This window comes from Octopus bimaculoides, chromosome 4 (assembly GCF_001194135.2).
Source record: "Octopus bimaculoides isolate UCB-OBI-ISO-001 chromosome 4, ASM119413v2, whole genome shotgun sequence".
Lineage (NCBI taxonomy): Eukaryota > Metazoa > Mollusca > Cephalopoda > Octopoda > Octopodidae > Octopus > Octopus bimaculoides.
In genome coordinates this window covers 41,778,360-41,787,607 of record NC_068984.1, presented here as the reverse complement: position 1 = coordinate 41,787,607, position 9,248 = coordinate 41,778,360, and the positions used below count along the sequence as shown (strand labels likewise).

General features: G+C 35.1%; 1 protein-coding gene and 1 long non-coding RNA gene across 6 annotated transcripts in view; one reads left to right on the top strand and one right to left on the bottom strand.

Annotated features, from left to right (window-relative positions):
• Window positions 1-3,760, bottom strand: part of LOC128247573 (uncharacterized) — a 5,446-nt gene extending 1,686 nt beyond the window's left edge. Inside the window, exons 1-2 of the long non-coding RNA XR_008263900.1 lie at window positions 3,464-3,760; window positions 2,117-2,238 (exon numbers count right to left, since the gene is read on the bottom strand). This is a non-coding gene — a long non-coding RNA (uncharacterized LOC128247573). The remainder of the gene's footprint in view (window positions 1-2,116; window positions 2,239-3,463) is intronic.
• The window catches only part of LOC106881699 (retinol dehydrogenase 14-like), a 20,533-nt gene extending 13,280 nt beyond the window's left edge, over window positions 1-7,253 (top strand). For all 5 annotated transcript variants that reach the window (XM_052967027.1, XM_052967026.1, XM_052967025.1 and 2 more), the window contains one exon: window positions 6,088-7,253. In XM_052967027.1, coding sequence (XP_052822987.1) covers window positions 6,091-6,981 — 891 coding nt within the window. In that variant the 5' untranslated portion in view covers window positions 6,088-6,090 and the 3' untranslated portion in view covers window positions 6,982-7,253. The remainder of the gene's footprint in view (window positions 1-6,087) is intronic.
• The last annotated feature ends 1,995 nt before the right edge of the window (window positions 7,254-9,248 follow it).

Below are 9,248 nucleotides of genomic sequence, written 5' to 3'. Positions count from 1 at the left end.
TCCCAAAATTTCTAGTGCGTACTATATACGAGGTTAAAAATGAAAAATATTTTCTAAGCAAAATTTTCTAAGTGATAAATATGTAAAGGCAATTTACTTAATATTTATTTTTCACTGACGTTATTACTGTTATTTCTTTATTTTCTGGAAACAAAGTGCACAAAAAAGTTACACGTTTGCATTGTTATATATACAATAATAATAAAGGACGTTACTGTAAACACGTTTACAAACCAAGGACGTTATATAGATCTCCTTGACTCAAGTTAGAGAAGGGGTGCGTATTATACTCAGGGGTGGATTATACTCGAGGATTTACGGTATATACACACACACACACACACACACATATATATATATATACACACATATTTATATATATATATATATATATGTATGTATATATATATATTCTAGCGACAAAGGTAGTATTAATACTGAGAGGTAATGTTTATCCCCACTTAAACGTGGATGTTCTCTTAGAACAAACTATACCACAGCAGTTTCCATGAGAGAAACTCTCATATTGGCTTTTGGTGCGGAATGTACTCTTGTTTATATTGTTAGATAACTCCCAGCCGTCTCCAGTGCCGAGACCACCAGATCACGTGATTCGACCTTCTTTGATCTCGTCAATGGTGGACGCTAGAGATAGCAGCGATTCGCCTCCCCGCCAGCAATATATAGAATAACAGTGTCAGAACAGGCTCTAGTGCTGAGATTAGCCAATGAGCTTGCTAAAGAAAATATTTATTTCATAACGTTACTTTTAATTCTTTTTATACATGTATATATATCGCTTAGGTATAGCGATATTAATAACCCAGTGTTAGGACTCGATATGCATATGCTTCAGAGAAATGCGTTTGTAGAGTACAGAGCGTAAAAGAGATTATATAAATGACAAGGGAACAAGAAATTATGTAATGTACATCATTAGCTTAGACCTGTTTCTGCTATACTTGTGTATCGTCTTATAGTCTCCGACGGAAGCTATGAAGTGGCACAAAACACTCAACTATAAGTGCATTGCTTCTTATGGCAGAAATAACTGTAAGCTAATGAAGTTCAAAACATAATTTCCTGTTCCTTTCTCATTTATATAATCTCTTAGTGTGTGTGTGAGAGAGAGAGAGAGAGAGAGAGGCGGGGAGAGATCATTTATACAATGTGTGTTATAAATATACGGATTCAGATACTGGAAAGGCCCTCTCAGTAGTTTTAAGGCATTAGTATATTAGCCGATTGTCTGGAGAACCTTCCGCCCAGTGGCTTAGTGGTCCCATTGCTAGTCTACGCTGTGGTTGTGAATGTGGGAATCCCACTACATGGTTTTGCTCTGGAGACCCATAATGCTGTTAAAACGGTTCTGCCTCACAAGCTTATTTTCTAAATATGAACCCGCTTCTTTATTTATAACCCATATTGTATTGGTAATGTCGTAATTATGGGACTGTCAAAATAGCACGATTCTACAGCTGACTTGCATCAGTTAGCTGCTTACTCGCAAAAAGTTTTGTTTTATATTATTACTAGAAGGGGACTTAACTAATGCTCCGATTTGAAAATTGTTAGAATTTATGGCTTAAAATTATTTTTAATACAAAAATTCAGGTCTTAGGAAGCAATAAAAAAAATAATAAATGGCCGATTCCGGGCATTTTCGGCCATGAGGAATCCATTGGTGCGACTCCCAGATTGCTATCTTGTAAGGTGTGGATTTCTATAGATGCAACACACACACACACTCACAAACTCAGCTATACAATAGGTATAGATAGTAGCACGTCAGTTTCAGTTTGTGAGGGGAAGTAAGTGAATCATAATTGTCACTAACAGCGAAACCGTTGTTATTTACTTAATTTAAACAAAAACGAGCTGAGAGAAATAACTCGGTGACAAGTGGCATGTCTTTGAACAACATAAACAATTACAGTATATCAAATACAATACGACATAAATTCTTGATATAAATCAAGAATTCATGTTGTAAAATTATCTCCACTTCTGGAAGATGTCTCATAATTACCAAATGGCAAGCTCCACTTGAAAAAGGGAGATAATCTCAAAATTCAAAAGTTTCCCAAAACTGACATGCCACTAAGGAAAAGGATACATGTATTGTTTGGATAAAAGAAGACAGTCGTTGACAAGCGTTTCTGGTCTAATAGCACGACAAGCTGCTCGACCTTATTTCCAGTAGCAAAGGTATATAGACTTAATTCTCATCCCAAGCGTCTGTAAAAAAAATTCTTATCGTTAGAGTCGTGTTTAGTAGCTTGAATAATGTGACTAGATATACTCAGAATAAAACAGGATGTATGGAGACAACTAAAATGATTTTGATAATTGGTTTACTTTAACATGTGAGACCTGCTGCAGCCAGACTATGATCTAAGGCCTAAACAACAACACAGTATAAATTCATTCTTTATCAACTTTATCCTTAACATGATCTCGTTACTTCACCGAAATAGTTTATCAAAAAACATTGTATATTAATTACATACATTAGGAATCTAAGTGCACCTAGACTGATGAATTTAGTTGCCTTGGTTAAAAATCGCTTGTACAAAGCTTGTGTGTGTGTGATGTAACTTGAGTGTTAAACACAATGCACGATGCAAACGAAAAACATGACTCCATTGCGCCAGTGAATGACTCAATGTTTAACATTGGCTTTGATAGAAATGGGATAAGGTATGCACATGAATGACATTCCCCAACTTTTCAGCTCACGTTGTTGCTTACAGCATCTACCTTCCTCACGATTTCTCACCTCAGGCTTACGAACATCAGCGCACCCCTAATACCTAAAAACCCATTTCTATCAGATTATAGAAGCAACCTCACACCGGTTAACAAAATTTGACCTGTATTCGAATCTGAGACCGTTCCAAATGATCTTTAAATCCAGTATGAAAAGCAGGATGAAAACTATTATATAAATTACATAGCCATGGATTTCTATTATTAAAAAATATTGTTTTTCTCAAAACCGATGCGCACATGCAATTTGCACCTGCAGTTCGTCCTTGCTGCTAAAAAGCTCTGTTAGTGCTCTACGTAACAGCTCAACCGACTAAAAATAGCATGTAAAAGCTGAAGGCTTGGCCTTTCTTTTTTATTTGACAGTATAGGCAAAACAAGTATGTGCTTAGTGCACAGAGGGAAGAGAGAACAACAGAGATTGTCTTATATTTTTTTCCAGTACCAGATTTATCTTAGTGCAAACTGGGCTGCACGACCAGTACCACACAAAAATATAACAACTTTTTAAAAAATATCGGCATTCACATACATATTTGTATAAGCAGTACACACACACACACTCATACGTAATGATATTAAAGGGTTGCCAATTTAGCATATTTTATGCTAGATCTAGCATTTTTTTTTTTTTTCAATATTTTTTCATTCTAGCATTTAGCAGGGAAAATAACAGGTTTAAAATTTTATTTACCATTTTTCTCTGAGCATGACATTTCCACAATAGTTACCCTTTTTTTCTTCTTTTTCCTCCTTTTCTACTTTCTTTAAAGTATCTTACAGCCAAACTTTTGTACTATCAGCTATTGTTGATTTTTTTGTTTCATTTTCATGAAACTTCAAATGAAAGTTTACTAAAAGGAAGTTTATCAGGTTATGAACTTTTCTAACCCCCCCTCCCAACCGCTTGGATACAGAGTGGTGCTGGTGAGGAGGGGGGGATAACTCATGTCATCCCCTGAACTCACTACACAATAAAGTAAATATGTTGCAAAGAATGAAAGCATGGAAATTCGTCCTAACAATGCTTTATTCTGTAGTGATGAGTTTTTATGACTGATTGAAACGATTTACTTTCAGTTTGACTGTCTCAAAATATGCCTGTGTATTTTCATGCTTGTTTTGGATTATATATCTTGTGTAGAAGTACAGGGGTAGCAGGGTCTCCCCTTTATGTTTCTACTTACTTTTTTTTTTAAGTATTGTAGTTATATTTGTGGTTTTACCAATAGATATTAAATATAAGATTGGAAGCGAAATATGATGTTCCCAGGTTTATATCAGAACACAGTTTTAGGATTTCTGCAGATTTTATTTTTCCACTTAATAAGTTGGCCACCCAGCTTCCTGAATCAGTATTCTTCACCTCAAGAATTTGTAAGCAGCAAACAAGAATTGTTAGCGGCAAACTGATAAGTTGTATTTTCAATTTTTTATTTTTGTTAATAATTCAATTGCTTCCCACTACATTATAATAAGCTAAGAAAAAACAAAGTTGTACCAGCAAAAGTTCATCATCATGGGTCTGTTTTCCATACTGACTTGGATTGGACAATTTGACAGGAGCTGGCAAACTGGAGAGTTGCACCAAGCTCTAGTTGTCTGCTTTGGCATTGGCAATGCCAACCATTTTACAGAGTGTACTGGATGCTTTTTACAGCATGGGTTTTTCAGAATAGATATTGGGCATAAGGAGTTGATGTATTTTCCAACCTTTGCCACTATTGAAAGAGGCTGCAAGAGGACACTGAGCACTTGAAGAAATTGCACAATGATATATAAATTAGGTTCAAAGATCACCTGAAAATAAACATTCCAAACTGGGTGGTAAAATCATTTAAGACAAATGTAGCTGATGTTGATATCAAACTGCAAGAAAGCCTTAATGAGTTGCAGTGTAAACAGACTACACAAGCTAAATCTAATTGTGGGCTCAATAACTTATGGTCATGTAGTGAAATTGCTGTGAAATTCCCATTACTTTGGCAGGAAATAAAATGGCCTTTCCTACTTTCTTACCTAGTTGAGTAAAGTTTTAACTGAATGTATTTCCTACTATCAATAGCTCACAGTTATTTAGATATTGTAAGTAGAAGGTGATTTTTATTTGTCTCTAAAAACCATCGACCTTTGAGAGTGGAAAACTTGTGAAACTGCATTAGGTACAAAATTCCCCCTAAATAAATACAATAAAACAGTAAAATTATATATATTTATTCTCTTTTTTACTTTGCTAAAGGATTTTATTTTTGAACTAAAAAAAGCAATAATTTTTTTTTTAGAAGTTATTAATCTTCTGGCTGTCAATACAAGTTATTTATTATGTGTATTATATGAGGAAAATAATGTATGATTACAAACGGTTATTTTATTGAACTCGCATAATATTTTGTTTTCTGAAATAGAATACTGGAGAATAAATGTGCAGATAACAGACACTAATATTTTTGTGGAGTTATTACATTAATGGTAGAAAACAGATTACCTTCTTAAAAGAATTTTCTTAATATTTATTTATTGTACATTTTTGTTAATAGATTTTCATTACAAATTATTAATTTTTAAATATTCATAAAAATAAATTTTATGATAATAAAACTAATTAAAACAATTATTTAAAATTTCATTGTTATTTGATAAATAATTACAAATTGTACTTTAATTAAAGATTTAAAATCTTTTTTAAATGACCTGTTTCTGCTACTAACCATTCATTTTAAAACCGAAATGGTTTTTCTACTAATAATGTCTAGAGGCCCACAGAAAGTTTAAAGATTTCAAGGGAGTCCAGAGACTAAAAAAAAAAAGGTGGGGTTGGAAACCGTTGATCTAGCTGGTCATACAGAATATTGATAGATTAAAATCAAGAAGGCAGTTACTCATCTACGCAACATAAAATAATTCTACAGCTGGCCATTGGGAAAACCTTTACGATATTTAAGGTATTACAGAAGTTGTCGTTGTTGTTTGGCCCTGTATTAGTCCCTATCATTAAACACATTCTATTCATAGCCATCATCTTGTTTTCAAGAATAATATATCTAGGACCCCATTATCCAATATGCATCTTTCCTTCTTGCAAGACAACAGGATATAATTTGAGGCTGATTTAGGTGCTATCCTTAGCATAGAGGCTCCTTTTATCTGTTTGATTTCATAACTGGAGTAGGTTGGTGTGACTTAATTATCTTAACCTTTGACACATTATTGCGTCAGAGATAAGATATTGTTGACTATCTCTCAAACTCTTCTGCTTCCTATGACAATGTTACAAACAGAATGTTTCTAATTTCTTTTTGTTTTCTTTTTATTTTACAGCCGATGTGCCATTGTGTCAAAATGCATCAATATTCTGAATATTTGGATGGTAAAACTGTACTTATTACTGGAGCAAATACAGGACTTGGAAAAGAGACAGCTTTAGAATGTGCAAAAAGGAATGCCAGGGTGATTATGGCTTGCAGAAATCTAGAAAAGGCTGAAGCAGCTGCAAAAGAAATACGTGATGCCACAAAAGATTCCAGTAAGAACGAGGTTGTCGTACGGGAATTAGATCTGTCTTCATTCAAGTCTGTCCGTAAATTTTGTGCAAGAATAAACGAGGAGGAACCACATTTAGATATTCTAGTCAATAATGCTGGAGTTTTTCGCTGTCCTTCATCATGTACAGAAGATGGATTTGAAATGCATTTTGGAGTAAACCACTTGGGACATTTTCTATTAACAACATTGCTTCTGGATTTGCTAAAAAAGTCTGCTCCATCAAGAATTGTAGTACTGTCCAGTTTCATGTACAAAGATGCTCGGATAGACTTTGATGACATTAACTGCAAGATAAATTATAATCGCACTGAAGCTTACAGATCTAGCAAACTGGCAAATGTCTGGTTTTGTCGTGAATTATCCAAGAGATTAGAAGGCAGTGGGGTTAATGTTTATTGTGTTAATCCAGGAATTGTTCTTACAGACATCATGCGACACTCAGTGCCACAATTTTTTAGATATTTCGATTGCATTTTCAGACTATGTTTCAAAACTCCCGCACAAGGAGTACAGACAACTTTATATTGTATTCTGTCTGAAAAATTACAAAATGAATCCGGATACTATTATTCAGATTGCAGCCAAGAAGACCTTAATAGCAATGGATTAAATGAGGATGGAGCCAAAAGACTATGGGAAGTTAGTGAAAAGGCTGTTGAAAGCGAATAAAACAATGTAATTCCGAAAGACAATGTGTGGGGTAGATATAAGCTCCTCATAAGACAAGTCAATAGGTTGACTTCATTTCCTAAGTGCATCACCATAACCCATTACATCTTTATTATTAAATCATCCTATATATAATTTATGTAAGTTATATACACTTGTCCCTTGATCCTGCAAGTTCCTATGCAAATGAAAACTGTATAACTTGAGGAGAGTATGTTTTTAATAATATTAATAAAAGAAAAAAACAAAAACACTCACAAGTTACTGTTTAACAGTCTCTGTTGAACCCTTTCTCTCTTAAACTTATATTTTCATTTTTAATTTAGTCTGTTTCTGGTTTGACATATGAAATTCTATTATTTAAATGCGGTAATGTTTAATGAAGCAGGAAAAAAACATAAATCTAACTTAATTATTGCTTTAGTGTGTTGCCTATCCGTTGAAAAAGTGAAGTGGAAAGGAAAATAAACTGAGGGGTGAACAAAATGGTATTTCTGTATACATAAAGTAAATAAAATAAAGCAATCAGAACCACATCAAAGTGGAACCATGTAAACCAAGGAACAGTTGTATGATTTTGGTTGGCCTGAGGCTCTAGAAGAAGACACTTGCCCAAGGTGCCATACATTAGGACTGAACCTGAAACCTTGTGGTTGGGAAGCAAACTCCTTACCATGCAGCCATCATGCCTTAGTAAACTGACTTTTTTTTTAAAGTTACTCAAGACAAAGTATAGCTGTTGTTTAAAGAGCATGTGTAATGTTTTTTGCATTTTATATACTCATTAGCTGATTTTAGTGGATATAGATTGGAGCCTGGTGTTGCCATCCGGTTTCACCAGTCCTCAGTCAAATCGTCCAACCCATGCTAGCATGGAAAGCGGACGTTAAACGATGATGATGATGATGATGATGATAATGAATATTCTAATGAATTCCTTTGTGAATAATGCTTGTTATATTCTTTTACTTGTTTCAGTCATTTGACTGTGGCCATGCTGGAGCACCACCTTTAGTCGAACAAATCAACCCTAGGACTTATTCTTTGTTAAGACTATTATTTTGTTTATTGGTTTCTCTTGCCGAACCACTAAGTTACAGGGACGTAAACACACCAACATCAGTTGTCAAACGATGGTGGGGGAACAAACATGCACACACAAATACACACATATATACAGATATACACATACATATATACAATGGACTTCTTTCAGTTTCCATCTCACAAAACTTTGGTCAGCCCAAGGCTTATAGTAGAAGACACTTGCGCAAGGTGCCACACAGTCGGACTGAACCTGGAACCATGTGGTTGGGAAGCAAGCTTCTTTGTTTTTTTTAAATTGCCATAAAGGCATTACAGAGAGGGGGACACTATAACACATGTGGGGACATATAACAATTAAAATAAAAATATGATGCAATGAATGACACATGAAAATGAACATGAAAAACATTAAAATCAAAATATTAAAATAATGATACATGAATGATAACTGAGAAAAGAGAATATGAAAAGTGTGTTACTCACCCCACACTAACATTACTCACCACCTCTGAGTCCTGAGTCCTCTTTAGTCTTTGATCTAGTCTTTCGTTTACCATTTTCCCCATTACTGAGTGACAACACTCTCTCCTCCATGTACACGTAACCTTTTTCACCGGATGGAGTTGGTTGGTCCCACATCACACTGACTGTGCTTCCTCTTCTTTCTTTTTTTCCTTTTATTCTCTGTCACTCTCCATTCATCCTCCTTGTTCCTTCAATCTATCTGTACTTCTTCCTTTTTCTCCTCTATCTCCAGCACTGCTTCTGTCATTTTCCTTTGTAGAGAGCAGTGAGTTCTAATGTGGCCTTTTTGGCCACATTTAAAGCATCGCGAAACTCTGCCCTCTACCCATACTGTCAATACTATTTCTCCCAATGTCACCGTCTCCGTCAAATTTTCCAGCTGCTTCGCCTCTGCTTGTATGATGATTTCCAATGTTTTTCCTTTATATCCTCCTTTCTCCGTCTCTGTGGCTTGGAGGACAGCCACCTCCTCCTCACTACCAACGAGGACAGCTGCTGCAACCCAAGCCACTTCTATATCAGGTGGGATTCCTTCTACCCTCACCTTAGAAGTCTTTCTTCCAAAATACTTGGGTAGAAGTACTACTTCCTCCATTCTTACCGTTGTGTTCGCCAGCCTCTTTGCCTCCTCTGCTATCCTAAACTGGAAACCACCATCCCATATCCATTTCCTTTTGCTATGTATGTCACTTCCT